General features: G+C 41.8%; 1 protein-coding gene across 2 annotated transcripts in view; it reads left to right on the top strand.

Annotated features, from left to right (window-relative positions):
* The window catches only part of TBXAS1 (thromboxane A synthase 1), a 208,990-nt gene that overhangs the window by 55,370 nt on the left and 132,989 nt on the right, over positions 1-20,631 (top strand). For both annotated transcript variants that reach the window (XM_085049584.1, XM_085049585.1), the window contains exon 3: positions 15,601-15,653. In XM_085049584.1, coding sequence (XP_084905710.1) covers positions 15,601-15,653 — 53 coding nt within the window. The remainder of the gene's footprint in view (positions 1-15,600; positions 15,654-20,631) is intronic.

Here is a 20,631-nt window from a genome sequence, read left to right on the forward strand (position 1 = left end):
CTGTGCAGAATTGGCACATCGACTAGAATAAAAACATTCCCGAGGAATCGGCGTGTTCTGTCAAAACATTTGAACAGCTCCTGTCTCCCAGAGCACAGCACTGCTCCGGAGCAGACAAGGGAGCTCTGCAGTGCGTGGTGCAGGCTTCCCCTCCAGCCTCCCATCTCAAATCCACCTCTCTGCATTGCTACGTGGTTCAGGTTCAGTTTTATTTAGCTGTGGAGGTAGTAGAGGAGGCAGATTTGCACCATGGTGTGACCTGTGTGATGCTGTCCTTCCTCTGTTCCCACGTGGAATCTTTCAGGTTGCAAAAGACTAGAAGTTTGAGTCCAAACGTCAACCCAGCAGTGCCAAATCCACCACCAGACCATGTCTGTGAGTGTCACATCTCCATGGCTTTGAAACACCTCCAGGGATGGTGACTCAGCCCCTTCCCCGGGCAGCCTGCTCAGTGCTTGACAGCCCTTTTGGTGCAGAAATTTCTCCTAGTGTGCGAGGGAAAAGTCCTGAAGTTCAGGTTGTGGGATCCCAGTATCTTCCTGGAGCAAACTGGGTCAGTGTCCAGGCTGGGGACAGGTGGGCTGGCAGATCTGAGCTCCAGGAGAAGCCCTGGGTTGCAGGGATGGGATTTCCCCCTGGCAGATGTCTCAGTGCTGTGCCTCTTGCCCCTGCATGTGAGGTTACCAGGCAGCAAAGCTCAGCCTCTGTGTTGTGGAGTAATAATAGTAATAAGTTTTTTATGATTCAATCAATTTAGAAAAAAATGGTAATCTTTGGGTAGAAAGCGATACACAGCAATTACAGTGTTTAACAAAGTGTGATGAAACTCAACATTTTCAGCCTGACACTGATTGCTTTACTTTTCTAAGTAGAATCTTAGTCCCCCAGCACTGAGAGGAAGGGGGTCTTGCTAGTAAGCTCTGCTCAGTGTGAATGAGACTGGTAAAATCAGGCCTGCAGACAATTTACCAGAGGTACTGTTCTGTCTGTTATGGAGACTAATTGCTTAGGAATGTAATTGTATCATTCCTGTTACCAAAATTGATATTCCCTGCCTGACCACAGCTAAATGAGTTTTTATTTTAGCAGAATTTCTGGGCTGTTGCGTGATAAGGCGTTGTGGTGGTCAGCAGGCAGTCAGGGGTTTGAAACAAATGAGGTTTTTCTTTAGATTTGAGACAGAGGTGTGCATGAAGCAATACTTTGCTGTATGGATGCACTAGCAGATGGTGTCCTTTAAGGCTGTGCATGTGACAGCAGCCTGTTTGAATGAGTATCCATGCTGATTTTAATACCAGAAGGAAATTAAATTCCAAATAAGCCACTTCCTGTCCTCTACTCCTTCTGCAAAGGGAGGGACCAAAAAAGTACCTGGTTTTCCTACTGAAACCATTCCTCACAGTGATGATGTGGCTGGGATGGAATAACATCTTGGTCACACCCACACAGCACTGAAATTGCACACCCTTTGTGTAACCAGGGCAGGATTGTACCTGCTTCTCTAAGCCCTGTCCAGCAGAAAAATCATTTATAAATTGACATCAGAGTAAACAAGGTGGGAAGGCAAGGAAGCTGATGTATGTGCTTATCTTGCACACCATGGCAGGTGCCCAAATAGCAATTCAGTATTGTTCAGGTACAAGTGGCATCACTGAGAAATGTGGTGGAGCAGGGAGGGCAGAGGTGGCTCCAAACCAGCCCTAGATGTGCATGAGTTGGTGTCAGCACAGCAGACATGCTGGGGATGTGCATTCCTGACTCTCTTACAGATCCCCTGGGCCAGCAGGGCCAGATGTGCTGTGTTGCATAGGCAACATATTTAATGTGTGAATGATCATTCCTGATGGATCCCCTCCAGACAGCCCAAAGGTTACATCACTGAGCCATCCATGACAAGACCACCCAACCCAGGGCCTCTAGCGAAGGGAGAAGGTGGAATTAGTGTGATTTCACATTTTATCAAGCAGCTGTACACTCCATGGACAAAATGCTCATAAGCTGGTGTCTAACCCAAGGCAGCCAAAGCCATGCTTTGGCACCCAAAAGCATAACCTTATGATTGTCACAGCAGTTAAGAGGTGTTGGCATTTTCAATTGTTGCTGTAACTCCTTTTATTTAGTTATGCAAAACCTAACTGCTGCACTGAATTTTGTCTTAATTATATACTATGCTGACAAAATACAGTCACCTTTGGAACTCAGGTTTCTGGAAACTGAGGTTTCCCATCCCTGAAAACTTTGGACAGGGCTCTGAGCAAGCTGATCTAGTTGAAGGTCTCCCTGCTCATTGCAGGGGGTTGGACTAGAAAGCCTTTAAAGGTCCCTTCTGACCCAAATTCTATGTTTTTATGACCAAGGAAAAGGTAATTCATCATAGTATAGCCATATGGGAGGGGAAAACATATTAAAATAATTCTCTGAACTGTTATGGCAAATACATGTTAAAAGGCTTTAAGACCTTGCAGAATGACAAGCCTATCTTTTGACAGAGACTGCAACAAGAGTATCAGAATTGAAGCCTTTTAATATATTATATTAAAATGGATCCCAAAGATCTTGCAAAGACCTGAGACTCAGGTTTGTGCAGAGTTACCACTGTCCTATCACAGGAGCATTCACTGGATATGCCAAAAGCTTCTCATCTGGAGAGGGAGGCTTGGAAGAAGGGAATAATGCTTGCACTTTTATGGGCAAGGAAACTGAGAGCTTTAGCTATAAAAATTTTGCTTCAGCACCCACTGGAGCCAATTTCCAGGTGCCCTCTGTGTTCTCTGGGCATGGGAGCAGGTAGGCAGAGCTTCCTCTGAATTCCTCTTGTGCAGGAAGAGGTGGTGGTGACAAGGCTGTGGACTGCTCTGGCACAGTGCCACACCTGATGCCACCTTCCCAGAGTCCCTGTTGCTGCAGGAAAAGCTTATATTACATGTAGGATAATGCCTCAAAACATCCCCACTGGAACAATGAAATGTCTTTAAGTTGAGAGTTCAAACCCAACTTGCTTTTCTTCTGCTTTTGTAGTCAGTCTGGTAATTTTCATTTGGCTTAGGAAAAATAGAACTAAGTGTTAAATTCTTGCTTAAATGCCTCTCTTCAGAGAGATTTGTTATCCTTTTTCTCATTTTCAACAAGTAAACTTGCTTTTGCAGCAGAGATTTTTGACATTAAGTGTCTTGATAGAATAATAGGCATGAGATGGATTGCCATCCATTGCCTCAAGACTTTGCCAATCATAAACTAAAATCAGTTAATGCATTGAGTTAAATCTTGCTACATTGGGCAGTGTGCTAGTAGTATTAAAAAAATCAATCCAGAAAATATATTGATTATATTATCTCCATAGCAACAAACAATAATAGGATAATGCTAGCTTAATAATTGTGCTTTGTGAAAACCTTTCGGAATAATTACTGCATTGTGGTCTTTTCACAATGTGGAATGCAATAACGCTTCTTCCTTGACTGCAGTCCCCATCAGCACTGCGTCAGGAGATGTTTTTGTGTGCATGCATATGTATTCATGGGTAATTTTGCTCCGGGTGAAACAATTCAGCAGACTATTTTGGGATCCTTTTTTTTTTTTTTAAAATGGTCAAGACCACAAATTGGCAATTGTTTTCCGTGCGGCTTGTTTTCTCCCACCCCCTCTGACAACTGGCTACTGTAAAAAGAGGTCGTTAACATTCCTTCTCCTGCCTCTTTCTTTACGAGGCACAAAGATTTTGGCACACAACGAAACTACATGTCCAGCTACTGTGTTAAGGATTTGGGGGAGAGAGGAACTCTGCTCCAAAGGCAGTGCTTCATATCTGTTCCTTTAATTGAATTTAATCTATCATCCTTTAGGAATTACTTTTTCTGCAGGAGCTATTTGCCTGTATTTTAGGGGACCTGGTTCTCTTGTGCATCCTACATTGTCATATAAAAAATAACCTGAGGTTGTTATGAATGTATAGAGATACTTTCTTGCATAGAAGTAGGGAGGTGTACATTTAACATTTTTAGCTTGAAATTTTGGCAGGAGAGTCAGAGGACTGATATATGCACTCTTCATCTGGGTCTTGCTCTTTACTTCCACATCAACCCTGTAATTTATATCTTGAGTTAAAAAGAGGCATTAACACAAATCCATGATAAAGAAGCCAAGTTTTTAGAGTGGCTCTGTGTAAGCTCTGCTCAGCAATAACCAAAACCTCTCTATATTATCAACCCTGTGTTCAGCACAAATCCAAAACATAGCCCTGTACTAGCCACGGTGTAGAAAAATAACTCTACCCTAGCCAAAATCAGCACAAGTGGTAAAAACCACCAGTTCAATCCATAAAGTTTCAGTGAAAGGTCTTGGGGTGCTGGCAGTAGATCTGGTCCATGCTATTCCCAGTGGTATGGTGGGATTCCCCTTTCCTTCCAAGGACAGGAGTGGGTATCACATTCTCCAGTGGTCACTCCTCCATCCCTTTTTCTCTGGGATCAAACTCTGATGTCAGACAGGTTAATCTTTCAGCACCTCTTCTAACTGCATTATTTTATTTTGGTTCTTACTTCTGGAGAGATTTTTGTCATTGAAATGTCCCATAATTTGTTTTTTCACTCCCACAAAGAAGGGTCCCCTCTTCTTTGAAGACCTTCAGGAGAAAGCCCTTGTTTTGAAACCACTGCATACAATTTGTGACCCTCTGGGCCCTGGCAATGTGCAAACTCTCCACTCTGTACAGGTGCACTGTGCACACGAGAAAAGCAGGAGAGAGCAGGAGTGCTGACAGTTTTCCATCTCAGATGATGTCTTCATCAGGAGCTTGGTTGTGCTGTTTTCCTCTCCAGCCCCTCCAGGTGGTTGCTTTATGGGGAGGATGTGATGGAAAGGTTTTGTGTCCCTGGCAGTAGTTACTTTCTCCCAGTCCCTCGGTCTCCTGGGGATGTGGTTAATTCACAGGGAGAGGGAGGAGCAGTGGTTGCTCTCAACTTCCTGCCTTGTGCCAAAGCATCTAGTCCTGCAAAAGTGTTGTACTGAATGAGGATGCCAATCCACTCTCTCCTTTCCTGGGTACAGCTGAATTCAGTTATGAAAGGACAGCTAAAGGCATTGGTTCCTCTGGAAAATATCTGGTATTTGCAGGTGTGTAGCATCATTCATTAAAATAAAAAAAAAAAAGCAAGCCCAGATGGCTTGACAAAGTGGTTTTTTTTTTCCTCATGCTGCTGCAGAATCCAGCTTGAGTGATGATCTAGAAACAGAAATGAATGGCTGCCAGGAGCCAATTCAATCCCCACCTCCAAACCTGAGTTCTTCTGTCTGTGAAATCATCACAGCTGAAACTCTGACTGTGTTGGACACGTCCTGTGCTTGCCCTAGGTGCTGGCCAGTGCTCTTGCTGCTTGCTAGAGCTGTCCCAAATTGTCATTCCAGTGCAGCCTCCTGTTTAGTTTCCTTGTGCTATCTCAGCTCCTGATGCTCTCTGCAGCCCACACAGGGATTGGCACTGTGTTTTTCTGTCTGCCTCTTCCTAATCCCTTTCCAGGGAGGCCTGATATGGCTTTCTAGTGTTTCTGCTTTTCATGCTCAGATCCTACCAGCTACCACATGGGTGGCTTGGGTCTTAAACAGTGTTTGGCTCCAAGACAGAACATGAAGAGTAATTTACCTTATGAAAACAAGGAGATTTTGCTGGAATAGTTATTTTAAAATAGGTCAAGAGTCAACTGCCTGCTGTAACATGGTTGTATTCCCAAAGGGATAGAACTATTGTATTCTGCAGGGGATCTTACAGCACATCTCTGTCCATAGGGGTTTGGGGTAGGTTTGTCCAGCCTGGGAGCAGGATGGAGCACAGGAAGTGTTTGTCCCCATGGCCAGGCTGGAGGTGTTTGCTGCTCTGCAGACACCTTCCCTCCCACCCTGCTGAGTGTATGGAGTCACCTCAAGCCTCATGTGTGTCAAGCTGACGTGTCTGCCCTTAACCTTGTGGCTTTTACAGAGGTGCTGTGTGATAGATGGGAGCAAAAAGGGACCTGTCATGCCTGTGCCTGGCCTGTCCCTGCTGCAGATAGCAGCCTGCTCTGCTCTGCATCACAGCCCAGTGCAATCCATGGGCACATTTTTTCTCTTTTCATGCTTGAGAGCTGCAGCCATACAAGGTGGGAATTAGACAAGAGGAAGCTGAGCTTGTCTGGCTCTGTTAAAATACAGAAATAGCCCTAGTATCTCTCAGTAATGCATTAAGTGGCATGATTAATGTCTGTCACGTGCCAAGCTCTTTCCAGGTCTCTTCCCTCCATGCAGAACTCTGCATGCTGTCTGGTGCTTTGCTTTGGACCCTGGTTTGTGTCTTGGTGTCATCACAGTAAAAGATCTAAATTTGAGAGCTGAATTTGTGGTTCTCTCCAGTTCTTTCAGGTGTATGTTTCATAGTTTCAAACGTGGTGGTTGCAGATAATTAAGTGGCATTGATTTTGTAATCAGTTCATGAGCAATGGCAGAGACCCCTGGGACACAAGGGGAATGTCTCTGAGGGGGTAAAGATATTGCCCACTGAAGTATGATTTTTCCAACATTTACTTCCAGGTCTGTTTGCACTCTGTGGCACCCAAGGCAGACTATTTCACAGTGGGTTTGGTTGATATATTTTATCCTTTAAAGTGACATTTTCATGGTCTGCAGGAATCTGCTGTTGACAGATCTGAAAAGGAAGTGGACACTCTTCTGAAGTGGAAAAGCTCCTTGGAGGAAAGAGTCCCTATCTCCCTTTTTTTGGGAAAAAAATCAACTTTAATTTCTTCAAATGCCCCCTAAAACAGTGCTGTGTCATCCAAGTGCTCCCCAGACCTTTTTCTCTTAGATTCAGCTACTTTGTCTGTCCTACAAGAAGTTTCCATTTCTTCAAATTACGCAATTACTGTTTTGCTTCTCTTCAGGAAAGCCAGCAAAGAAAACGAATAAAATTCATTCACCATTAGTAAGATGTGCTGAATGCTTATGGTAATCCATCTGAGAGACACTGAGCTCCCAGTGAAAATCCACATTGCAGTGGTCTTGTGTTGCACAATGAATTCCCTCCTATAGAGAGCACTGCAATTCTCTGTTTTCCTGCTGTAATTTGAGGCTGTAGTAATATTAAGGCAGCAAAGGTGGTTAGCAATCCAGAGGAATTACATGTAAGTAGAGATTGTGTGGGAGAGAATTACACTCAGTTTGGAAGGAAGACAACCTAGAAGACGTTTAGTGGAAATTACATACTTCACTAAAAAAAAAAAAAATCCGTCATTCCTTTCTATTTTTTTTCTAGTTCCTTGACTTATTATAAATATATGTTTATTGCAGGATCAGAAACTGCAGTGAGTCTGTAAGACCTCATATGGAGCCTTTCATGAACACACAGTGAACAAATTGTAATTCTCTTTGTGTGTGTCTTCATAATGACATGTTTTCTGGTTTTGATAAAGGTTCCTAGAAGCCTGAATAGGTGTCATCTGTGACATTTACTATGAAGTAAAATAAGGGCCTAGCAGGGGTAAGTGTTATCTAGACAATAGTCCTAGTAAAAATAGTAAGTTTGCAATTATATCTCTACAGCAGATATAAACAAGGTCTAAGCTAACAGCAGGTAACTTTCAAACAGATAAAAAGAAATATTATTTTAGCCAGTGTAATCAGACTGGAGAATTCATCATTGCAATAATCAGGGAGTCGAATACAGCAGCTGGAATAATTTGAAGGTCTGGATCATTTTATGACTAATTACATTTGTAGCTATGCATACTACAAGAGTAATTCAATCTTAAGCTAATAGTTGGGTGAGGAAGAAACCTCCCTCTACTTAAAGCATTTTAGAGTTAGCTGTGCATATAGGGTTCTTTTCCTCATGCCTTTCTTCAAAGCCTCAGCCATGTGATATGTCTGAAAGCTCAGAAATATATCAAATTTGTTGATATTCCTTTCCTTTCTCATATACTGTCTGTGTTTCTGTGGAAGAGAAGGAATGTTTTTGTAAGCTACCAAGGAGGAGGGTTGTGAAACTTTCAGCTTGTCTCTGGCTCTGCCACTGACTTCTTGGGTATCATTTGGCAAATTGCTTAATCTTGTGTACTTCCAGCTCCCCACCTGTGACAGATGGGCATTGAACATCCCAGAGATGTTGTGGAAATGAAGTTTGTAAAGTGAAATGAGATTGAAGAAGAGAAAGGCAAAAAGAAAGCAAGAATCTCATTGCAGTGTGCCAAATTAATGTATGAGACTATATGAGAATGAGTTGGAAAGTTAAGGTGAGTCAACTAGGAGTGTGAGTGCAGTGTGCTCATGTGAAAGTGTGGTAAATCTTTTCCATGAGGAGAATCCCTCTTATTCTAGAAGTGACTGTAGATCACCTTGAGGGGCTGGTGTAGGTGAGCTGGGTTATTCATCCTACATTTCATTTTCTTAAAGTATCCACATTTTACCTCCTGTGCCTCAAAACCTTCTCAAGGTCCTTGTCCCCACTGTTCTGACTAGCAAGCTGTTCTAAAATCTTGCTACTTTGATAGTCAATAACTCTTATCTAATTTCAAGCAACATTTTTCCACAGCCAGTTTATACAACTTTGATCTTTTAGTAATGTAGGTCTTTATATTAAATAGATATTTTTCTCTCCCTGGTGATTCCTCCCAGTACAGTTATAGACAGCAGGCATGTCTCCTCCCTTTCGTTTGCTAAAATGAACCTTTGGTGAGCTGAAATGTACTCTCCTAATTATGACTTGTAAGACAGATCTTCTGTTCCCTAAAGATCCTTGTAACCCTTTTCTCCACTTGTTCCATTTTTAATTCATTCCTTTTGAACGTGGCAGCTCATCAGATTAACATGCAGCATTCCAGAGAAAGCCTATCCCAGATACTCTACAGCTGTAGTTTCCATCATACTTTTTTCCATCATACTATTTTCCATCATCTTTATCTTATGGTTAATGTGTCCACCCAGGTTTTCTCTTCTCTCTCATTTCTAAGCAGTCATTTACTGCTGGAGAAATTCTTGGAGTTAACATAATCCCTCTCTCAAAGCTTTGCTTTCACCTCAAGACTCTCCTCTGTTGCAGTTGTTCAGTTCTTCAGGCTTTCCAGTTCTCCTGGTATGACAATCTCATTCTCTCTGCTCACTGAGGAAAGGATCTGTCTTTTCAGAACAGTCAGTACTTCACTGAGCCTGACTACCTTTTGTGCCAAACTTAGTCCTCCAAACGTTGAACAAGGTCTGTCCCAGGACTGGACCTTGAGAAAACTGGGTTTCTTCCTTTCCTCTTTGTACTTCTTCTTCCTTCTCAGTCTGTACTTGGTTCCCTACAGCTTCAATGTTTACCATCTTTTGGTTTTTATCCTGATTTTCATCCTTTTGGGTGTGATGATGGCTCACCAGCCACCAGACCAAAGCATTACTGAAATCTGTCTGCATCTTTGATTGTTCCCTCACCTAGAACACATGATATCGTCCCAAAGAAAGACAACAAACACTATATCCCATTTCCCATCCCTGTGACCCTCTTTCTGTTCAGTATTTGCAGTGAATTGCGGTGCCCTGTGGTGCCTGAGGCACTGTCCACTGGCTGGAGCTGCTCCACCCAGCCATGCCACTGGGCCAGTGCAGTTAAACTCAAAAATTAAAAACAAAGAGTGGGATTTCTGAGGAAAAGCTGAGGGCTCAGGGTCCCACACACTCAGAAATCTTGCATGCTATTGAGGTCAGGCTTGCAATTGTGTGTGTTCTTGCTTGGCTTCCCCTCCCTCCAACTCCTCAGCTCCCAGCCTATTAGAATCAGCCATTAACCTGCTTAATGGGGAGAAACAGCAAATACCAGAAAGGATGATGTGCTTTTCTTAATTCCCATTTGGAAACCTGACTGGTTTAAATGGTAAATGTCTCAAGAAAAAGCTGAAAAGGGTCCAAAACATGTCTTAATTTTGTAATGCTGGCACACCCAGGTGGAGAAAGATGAGATGAGGACTTCACTGGCCAGTGGTCTTTGGGGGCAAAAAGGCAGTGTCCTGCCAAAGCTGCCAAGGTGGCTTTAAACTGGAGTGCTGAATGAGCACCACTGAATTGTGTTGTGCCATCTGATCCTTTTGGGTGACAGGATTGATTGAGGTAATATCAGGATGCCTTCTTTTCCTTTTTGTGATGTGACTTGAACCCAAGAACCTTTGTCCTCTCTGAGTGGGAGAGGTAAGAGATGACAGAGGAAGAAAAAGGCAATGAAAGGCACAGGGTAAGGGCAGAGAGAAAGGAAGAGCTCATGCAAGAGGGGAAGTAACCTTTTTATTTCCCATAAGTAAAGCTGTTTCTCTGAAGTGAAACAACAGCTCTTTGTTAAGGACAGCAAGGACTAATGCAGCACACAGAAATAAACCTGCCCACTTAGTTTTTGTAAAAGATCTGGAAAGGCAGAAGGGAAGAAATTTACAATTTGTTTGGTATTTAGTTCAGGTAATTCTTTTTCTAATTGTGTAATGAGAACACATTGTCCAAATTTTCATATGCATATTCAATTAGTGTTCAGTTAATTAGCCTTTACAGATGAGATTAACTTAATTACATAACACTAACCTCTCTTAATAACTATTAAGGGTACGAAGGCTGCCTTTAATAAATTTAGAAGGGCTATATGTGTTTTTTAAAATCTGAAATGACACACACATAAATTAAACCAAATTGCACACAGAGGACAACCATTAATGGTAATGATCAAAGGAAACAAACTATGTGCATAGCTCAGATTCAGGCTGCTTAGATCATGCTGTTTTCCTCCTCTTGTCTGCTGGCATCCCAGTGATTTCAGTGGGATTGTTACTGGAGATGATGTGCAGTCTGGGGTCATTCCTTCAAAGAGGGTTGCAGACTGATACAAGGTCGCTTTAATTAAATGTTAGCTTGTGTTTAAAAAAAAACTCATTTTGTGTACTAGGTTATTAGCAATTTTCTTTTTCAGGTGGTCTAAGGGAAAAAGACATGCAAAAGCCCATTGAGTGCTAAAAATCTGATCCATAAATGTCATTCACTGTCATTATGTACCATAAATAACTGTATAGATTTTTTTTATCTCTTGATATGAGGTGTGCACTCAAACAATGATGCTGTGCTTATTAATATCACAATGAAACAGAGCATCACATCTGATAAGGGTGGAGCATATATGGGACCAGCTATGGGATGTGGCATCTTTGGCTTCTGAGTCACAAGCTTGAATCCAGGGTGTCTTGGTGAAGTGACTGACATCAGATAATATCTGATACTTTTCAGAAGGGAGCAGCAAAAGAAGCCTTTTTCCCCTGGCTGTTCTTGCATGGGTAATGTTTCCCACTTGCAGTGGATTTTGATGGGCTCATCACATCCATCACCTCAGAGCTCAGCAGCTCTTGTGGCATTCAGTGCACTGCAAAATTCCAGGGCTAGCCTCATTGCATCTCTAGGACCCAGTTTGGAGTCCAAATTTTTGGGTTCCTGTCAGGAGCAAGCATCTGCTGGAGCCCAGCTTTGTGGCCCTCTTCAAACCATTTTATCTCATGACCCTGAAGGACTGCAGAGAGGTTCCTAAACCACATCATTTATTTTCCACCTGCAGGAAGCTGAAATGTTCAAAGCATCCTCCATAAAATCTGAGCAACTTCCCATCAGCAACTACAAGATCTGCAGGTATTGAGCACCTAAAAGGAATATGTTGGATATGCCTCATGTTGAATACCCCAAAAAATCAACATGCATTGCTTCTCTCTGAAATGCTGCCTCTTTCTGAAGACTTTGGCTTAGTGCCTACAACCGTTTTCAGCAAGGAGGGAAGATGACATTGCCACAGATTTTTTTCCTTGCTGTGAGGAGTTAGCAAGGTGAATATGCAATGAGGAGGAAATTGCTGAAGTATCTTTCTTGGAGTGGCAGAGTCTGTTGAAAATAAAGGAGAGGGGATACTTGAGCAACTGAAGCCCTTTCATGTGTGCTCCTCAAGCTGAAGCTTCAACATTTGATATCTCAAGAAAAAATGGCTGGCAATGACCAGACTTTGCTTTGTCTGATGCAGACCCAAATCTTGTTCTCTTCCACAGGGTTTGTACCTGTATCCCTGAGAGCAGGATTTGGCCTTTTTTGTGGTTCTGTGCACAGATGCAGCTGATGATGCACACTCAGAGCAAGGGGAGAATGCAAATTCCCTGCAGGGAGCAACTGCCAGCCATGTAAACAAAGAACCTTCTGGGTGTGCAGCAGTCAGCCCACTTGAGCTGCTGTTTCCATGGTTTACCAGATGCTGTAAAATATTCTTTCTTCAGGGGAAGAAACTTTTCATACTCCTGCATTATCTAGTTTGATGATGGACTGTTGTCAGGCTGGTACCTCACTGTATGGCCACAAGTCCCTCCTGGCCCAACTATTGTCTGAGTTGTTGATGGTAATTCATATTCTGCAGCTTCCAAACAGAGAAAATTTACATGATTTTTTAAAACTTGGAACAGCATCACTAACTATGCTTTTAACTGTTAGTAGTGAGTTTTTAATGTGCTACAGTTCTGATGCACATGGTGTCATGGCAAATACTGTGTGTTGTTATGCTTTTCAGTTTCCTTCTGTTTTCCTAAAAAATCAGAATACATATGTTTCAATTTCCCCCAGTTATTCTCCTCCAAATCCCCACGTTGCTTTGATATAATTCCTGGTTTAGGGAGGTTAAAGCCATGGGGTACAAGTCAGCAGGTACCATTTCTGAGTTGGTCACCCAGTGGACAAATATAAGGAAAGGAAACAAAGAGAAGTGGTCTCTACTTCCATTTTCTTGTAAAACAGCAGCTGGTGGTGAGCAGGTGCTTGGTTATATCATAGATACTAAGTACAAGTGCAATTATAAACATGGACAAGCCTGCAATAATTGCTTAAAGCCAACCAACCTCAGCCAGTGTAAATAAGTCACCAGAAGCACTCATGAGGCTTGCTGTGCTTCAGCCATGACTCACAGGAGGAGGAGGAGGATGTTCTCAGGGTACCTGTCTACTGGAACACATATTTGGGGATGATGCTGCAGAACGGGCAGAGCTCTGTGCAAGTGCCATGTTCTCTGGCTCTCCTTGGAGTCCAGTGCAGCTTTGTTGGCTTTCCTTGTGGCTACTAAGAGCAAACCCAGGTGCCTTTCTCTGCCTCCAGCTGAAAGGTGTGCCTTGGTTTGTGAGGGATAAGTGCACATGTGCTCCCTGCTCTGCCTGCACTGTGGCCAGCACAGCTCCACAGGGTCCTGGGGGTGCTCTTGGCTCATCTTTCCCAGCCCTGATACCAGCAGACCTTGTTCCAGGTGCTTGCCAGGTCCCTGAAGGAGGCTAGGAGAGCAGTGGGTCAGGCAGTTAGGGGTGGTGCAGGGCATGGCAAAGTGTCCTGGAGTGAAAGAGAGAGTAAAGGCTTCTCTTACTCCTGAGGATCTTCCTCACAGTCTTTCCCAGGTGCTTTTCAGCTCCCCTCTTCCCCCACCCTGCAGGCTTGTACTTCTGACTTTAGGGAAGAGAAATTAAAGTGTGGTTAATTTTAAGCCAGTGCAATTATTTAGGAGTCCTGGAGGTGGAAAACCAGTTACTGGTTAACAGCCCTGATTTGCAACGTGTTCTGCCTGACCCCCCTACCACAGCGAGCCAGCAGCAGCTCTTCCAAGAAGCTGCCTTTCTGCAAGGCTTTTTCACTGAATCATTTAAAGCCTAGGCTTCTTGAAAATGTTAATATCCTGCTGGCTGGCTGGAATGCAGCTGGTGGGTACAGCAAGTGCAATACCTAGGTGCGTGCCTGCAATCCAAAGCACAGCGAGCAGGCAGGGTGCAGCGTGGGTGTTCTCAGGGCTGGAGGGAGGGAAGTGGAGAGCAGAGCTGGTTTGGCATCATCCCACAGAGCTGGGAGTTCCTCTGCCCTGGCAGCCAGGGCAGCTGGGGGGATCTAAGCCCAGGATTCCCCCTTGCAGCATCAGGAGACACCCTTTATGATGCTGAAATCATAGCAATTGCAGGCTGAAATGCTGCCATGGCTGGAGCATCTCTGTAGCAAAATGCAGCTCGGTGTGAATGTGGAAATGTGGATTTTTTTCCCCCTCCCACGGTGTGTGCAGATAAAAGCCTTTTTGAGTTAGCTGTGTGTGTTTGTGGTGTTACAAAGGCTTTGTCCACCTTCGTTTCTGTGTGCTAATGGATGAGGCTTTTCTGCTTACCTTAGCAGTAAACAACTTTTCAGGGGAGAATATAGATTATTTCCAGGCAGTATGCATTCTCCTCAGGCCGTCATCTAATCCACCTCCTCCATAATTTTATCTTTCCTGTGTTTTCTTACACATTGTCCACTGTTTTTTGTAGCTAAAGGAAAACTTAGAGTTCTTGCCTTAAACTGGAGATGTGTTATCCTGCAGAATAAAAGCATTGCATGTCCAGGATTTTAAAAAATATATTAAAAAATTAAAAAGCACAACAGTACTATAAGAATAAAAATTAAAAAAAAAATGAATCAGGGGCTCTGTGAGAGGAGGACTGTAGGTGGTGGCAAGTGCTTTGCTAATTTGGACAATAAGTTAGCACCCAAATCACATCTTTTGGTCACCACATTTTCTCTTGCTTAGTGTGGTAAAATTCTCTCAAATCACACATGCATAACATGGGCTTGTTTATTATGTCAGCAGTAGATGTATTTACAGTAGTTTGTAGTGTTCTAGCTAATATTCTGTGGCATGGCATAAAAACCAAGAAAGATTCAATATGACATGTAAATATTCTACTTTATGAAATTTTTCTTAAGAATGAAGATAGATCATGATAGTCTTTTTTCCTTTAATATAAATGCAGATTAATGCAATCAAATGTGTTACTTTTTTCATAGAGAAGTTATAAACACAGTGGAGTATGAGTCTCAAATATTGTGGTTTCACTAAAACAGATTTTTTCATGTTCATTTCTGGGGATAGATTTTACACACCTCCTTTAGATTGATCAATTTGAAGTCATTTAAGACACTAACAATTTAGTATAGTGGCATTTATTTGGATAAATGGATACCAATTTTCATCAATTATGAAAATGAAACAGTAAAAATACTGAAAATCTTAAATAAATCTGCTTACTATTCTGCAGAGTGTACTAGCTGACTGCCTTGTGCTAAACTCTGACTTGGCAGGTTTGGGGTTTTTAAATAATGACTAAAACCAAAACAAGATGACCTTGCCATATTCCCTAGGCTTCTCTTTTGTGCAGTAAGTCATACACTTATCCTCTTATTAATCTCTCTGTTAGTTTTCCATCCATTCCCATATCTGAAGAAAACTGAGTCAGGACCAAAATGCTGAAATTAGCTTGAAAAGAATAAATCATGAAATGGTAACAGATTTTGGCATGTAAAACCTTGATGAAAACATGTTCCATGGCTTTCCAGGCCTTTTTTTAGGGTGGGGATCTGTTTTTCCAGTCATTATTTCTAGGCTCTGTGTTTATCTCATATGGACAGTGAGAGAAAGGTGAGGTTATGAGTTGATACCATGATTCTCCTGGCTTTTAAAGCTTTGTGTGAGTTTTAGAAGCAGTGTGCAATAGAGCTTCTGCTAAGCACTTCTCTAAAATATTGTGTTATTTTCCTTTCTTCCAGGGTTTTTGGGAAAGCCACACAAAACTCATAACAGAGTATGGACCTGTTTGTGGGTAAGTTTAGCAGTGCTTTCAGCTTTCTTCTTTCTGGCTCTTGCTCTTTGAGTTTTTTGGGTGGGAGAGGAGAAAACACCACGATAAGATGTTCATCAAGATGCACAGTGCAGTGTTTCAGTCTGGGGGACAGAGGTGGAGGTGGTTTGATTACATGCAGCAAATCCTCTTGGCTTATTTGAGTTCAGCATTTGGCATTGGACCTCATTTTTCTCTCTCTTATTTTAATTATGCACCTAAAGTTTAGTCCTTTTCAGAACTGTGCAAAGCTACCAGCCTTCAATATTCTCTTTTCATCTGCATATTCTTTATACTTGCAGTGAACAGTGGAAATAATAATTTGTCATCTTAAAAACCCCTCAGTTTATGAAATTGTATGAATCTGCTTCAGCTGTTGCTATCTATATTTATGCAAAATTCCTAAACTTAAAATACAATGAAGTACAGATTAGAAATGAGGCACTCCTCTCTCTACAGCTCAGCTGTGCTATCTTGGCAGTTTATTAGAAGTAGAGAGGGTTTAAGCAGTATATCCCTTCATAGAAGCCCTTCCACATTTCTGTGAATGTCATTGCTGTTCCAAGAACTCCTTATTTCCCAGTTGTCATCATTTTAAGTGGAAATGCAATTATTTCATGGTCTCTTCAATTCTTGTGGTCAGTTGGTGTTTATGTAATAACCATTAATGATGAAATATTATGGTGAAATAACTATTACTTCAATATATAAGTATCAGGCACTATCCACAAAGTACAGAAAACATATTTTTTTTTTTTCCAACAGGGAAAAAAAGGAGTTTAAGCCACTTGTGAGAGAGTATATATGAATGTCTCTGTGTATACATAATTGATTACAAAATTTACCAATATTCTCTGCATGCTCTTCCAGCAGAAAAGCTGCAGCAGAAAGAAGTCAGGCTGAGGCATTTGATGCTCCAGTCACAGCCTCCTTGTGGCATTTATGCTCAGCCCTAAGGACAAAGTGCTGCAAGAAGTGATGGAAATAATGAATTCCAAGGGTTAGCAACTTGTCTAGGAGGAAATAAAACAGTGGATTGGCTGGCCAGGAATGGGAAAAGATATTCATTAATGGTGTGGCAATTTGTATGTTGTGTAACAAATGGAAAGTGACTGAGGCTTATTATCTCCATGACCTTTGGTGTGATGCCCTTAAATGACAATAATGTAAGAACACTGGCATTCATTCCTCTGTATACTTCCCTCCTTATTAATATCATGCCTATTTTTTTTTTCTAAGCTGAATTTGAGACAAGTTGCTATTTAGTCATCTGTCTGCTCACTCAGCCAGGCAAGGCTGTGCCATTGGAGAAAGAGATGTATAGTTACAGTGTGTGAGCAGATAGAGAGTTCCATTTCTCCAATCTACTTACAGATTTGTAAGAGAATGAAACCTCTGTGAGACTTGCATGGGCTGCAAAGCTGGATGGTGGTGGTTGTGGTCAGCCAGGGTGGTTCTGCCTCTTTGGGATTCTCTAGGTAGGAAGAGTGAGCAGATTGAGCAGAGGTGTACTTCATTTACTGCATGCATGGAAAACTCAGTTTGTGAGAGATCTAGGAGGCTGGCAGAGAAAAAAAATGCTGCTTTTTGATATCTCCCAGGAAAACAAAGGTGGGTGCAAACAATGCTGTGTTCAAGGTAAGGTCTGTCTGCAGCTGAAGGAGGATGTTTTAAAACCTGCCTTGTGAGCTGCTGTTCAATAGGTGGGGTGTGTGTCAGGGGGTATTTATCACAGTCCTGCCAGCTAAAGAAATTCCTTCTCCTTCCCTGTAAGTCTTCAGTGTGATTCTTTCTGAGATTCTTGGAAACAGGCAAATAAATGGTAGGTGTGTTTATGTGTATGCTCCCAGCAAAGTATTGGATCTGGCAGATGGAAGAAGATGTGGCATTTTTCTTTTCCCAGATTGAAAACTGCTTTCCAATAAGCATAAAGAGCAATGATCTTTATTTCTACAGTGGTGAAGTGAGTTGAATACAAATCTTTGGAACTGAAGCCTTTTTTCCTTCCTAAGGTCACTTGAATAGTCTGAATGATACCATCACAACTGTTTTCTTTTGTGTGTGAATTGGTTTCCTTGACAACAGGATGTCAAATCAACTTTTCAGCTTTAATCAAGTCAAAACAATATATCCCTTCCATTCCAAAAGGCCTCAAGTCGGAGAGAATTATTTCAAGTAAGGCTTTTGTAGGTCACAAAAGCTTTTTTTTCCCTTTCACTCCTGTGTGCAAATCCAAAGGAGAGGTGATGGTATTGATATTTTATAAAGAGAGACAATGCAAATAGTCATGGGTTGTGAGTTTTGCTGTGAAAACTGTTTGTTTTCATACAGAGATGGCCCAAGATGGAGGCCAAGGCAGAAACAAACAGCTCTGGTTTGGTGCAAAAGCAGAGATGGAGCATTTCTGTTCAATAGGGGAATCCAAGCCACTGATGTGGCTCTTGAAGAGCTCCTGAAATGGAGTGATAGTCTTTGGTTTAACTATAATTTGGAGTATCTTCTATAACAGTGCTTCCTCTAAAATACATGTGCTATTTCTCCATAACAAAAATAAAGCTGAAAAAATATCCTCTTTGGAAAACAAAGTACTAATTAGTACTAATGTCCTAATACACATTAATATGCCTTGAATATCCTATTCAGGTAAGAATTCTGCAGAAGAGTAGCCCTGTTTGCTCTGGAATTAGTGATTTACACCACTTATTTTTTGGGTGAATGTTGATGCTTTGATACTTTATTTTCACCTCCACCCTACCCAAGTGTTCCATTTCAATTGCAGGTTAATGGCTACTGATTGGAAATAGGTGATAAGAGCAGAAACAAAGAGGGACATTATATTTTATGGAATCAGAAAAGCAACTCCTCCAATGTGAGCAGAGGTGTAGAGAGAGCAAGTTTTTTTTACTTTCTATAAATACTTCATATGCATTTCACCACTCTACTGCAATGGGATCATTAGGGATTTACAGAACTGTAAGCATGTAGGGCTGATTGGAAGTTCAAGAAATCTGCCAAAATAAGTTAATATATTTTTGGCCCAACAGCATCCTAGCAGTGATAGTAGAAAATATGATCCAGCCCCAAGTGGGCAGTTGATTGCTCTGGGATGAAGGAACTTGTTCTGCCTTTGACTGTAGCAATGCAGTTGGACATGGGAAGAATGTAAGAGATCACAACATAGACCTCTCTGTGTATAATCAAAGAGTGAAAATATTAAAATTCAGTGCAGTTTGTGGGGTGACACTCTTTCTTCGTGTTGTTTTGCACCTGAAGCAGCTTGCAGCAGGTCAGACCCTATTCTTGCTCTGCCTTGAGCACTGAACTTCAACCTGCTGGGAGAAGTCTGAATGTGTCTGTAGTAGAAGCTCTGGTTTGTCACTGTGGGTCTTGGGGCTTTCCCTTTTTGTGGATGGAAGAGGGACTTGTGTTTCTGGGATTTGAGTGTCTGGACCTTTACTCAAAGCCTTTTCCTTCCTTCTGTCCTTACCAGATACCTTGGGACAAACCCAAGGGGGACAGGGCAGGATCTCCTCCTGCAGGGAGCAGCCAACATCTTCTTCATGGGCTGAATTCAAATGAAGAAATAATATCTTCATTACTATTTTAATTTCACAAAGTTTCTTAACTCCTCTAATTCTAGCCTTATTCTGCTTTCTGTGGAAAAAGTAATTCCAGGACAAGTATTCTCATCTTTGTTTCCGAAGGCTCACCTAAAGAAATAACTCAATTTTATGAAACAATCTTATCCTGTTTAATTTCCACTTTTGCACTTGGAGGGACTAATAGACTTACTACCTCTCTTGTGGTACTTCCTTCAGTTTGGTATTTTAAAGAATTTACTCTTTATATTTCAGCCAGAGGAAATCACACCTGGACAATGATAGGGAAAAACAAGCTTCCTGTTGCTGTTTTACAGCTCTTCATAATCTCTCCTTCACATGTAAGCTGGCAGGGAATTTTGGTAGCCTCACTTGCCTGGATTTTTGTTTTCTTAAAGAGCAGTATATTTTTTGGCCAGTGTCAGGTCTTTCATATTTCATCAAGATTTATTTTCTTCTCCCTGTTTTCTCCTTTCTGTGCTGTGATAAGGTTGACTCTGTAAGATTGCTGATCAGCCCCAGAATTGCTGTTGTGGGTTAGAGTTATCTCTTTCTTCCATTAACTACCTGCAAACTGTACAGTACAGCAGAACCCCTAACTTAGAGCACATGAGTAATCTCATTAAATTCAATGGTATTACTCAACAGGCTTCAAGTTAGCCAGAAGTCTGTCTACCTTGCTGAATCAGGGCCATAAAAAACCAATTGCATTTGTGCCTTAAAAATATTTTTAGTGCTGTTGGTACACATAAACACCTAGTTCTATTGTACCTGGAAGAAGTTAATGGGGAGAAAAATATTTCTTCTCCCTCCCCACCCTCTCTTTTGACAGGACTCTTTGCATGTAGACAGTTTAGTTGCTCTTCTGTGAAACATGTTAGTCATTCTCTCTGAAATGGAAAATATTGTTGCAGAAATGGACAGAACAACCGGACAATCTTAATGGTTTTAAATTAAACTCACAGGCTCCTTTTTTTTTCAATTATCACTGTGAGAATTTGTTAATAGCAACATATTTTTTTTAAAGTTGTCTTTTAAAAAACAACTGAAACCCAAGAATACTCCTGGCAGAAGCTCCAGGGCACAATTCACAGTACAATGCTCCATCTCCATCTGAATCCCTGCACTTAACCATAATTAGGTATTGGTTACAGTTAGCTCCAACAAGTCCTGTGAGTTACTTTTGGGTGTATCATCATCAGTTTCTTCTCTTGTCTCTAGAGCTAATTTGTCCTAAAAACATAGCCTTCTGTAAAGCCTAAAGATTTACCCCAAAGGTGGCACACCACACTTTTCTGAGAACTCAAATCTGTGGCACAGGTGGAATTGTTTCTGTGCCTGCCTGATCATTATTGGAGTAT

Source organism: Lichenostomus cassidix, chromosome 1Ab, assembly GCF_008360975.1.
Source record: "Lichenostomus cassidix isolate B80296 chromosome 1Ab, HeHo_3.0, whole genome shotgun sequence".
NCBI classification, from domain to species: domain Eukaryota; kingdom Metazoa; phylum Chordata; class Aves; order Passeriformes; family Meliphagidae; genus Lichenostomus; species Lichenostomus cassidix.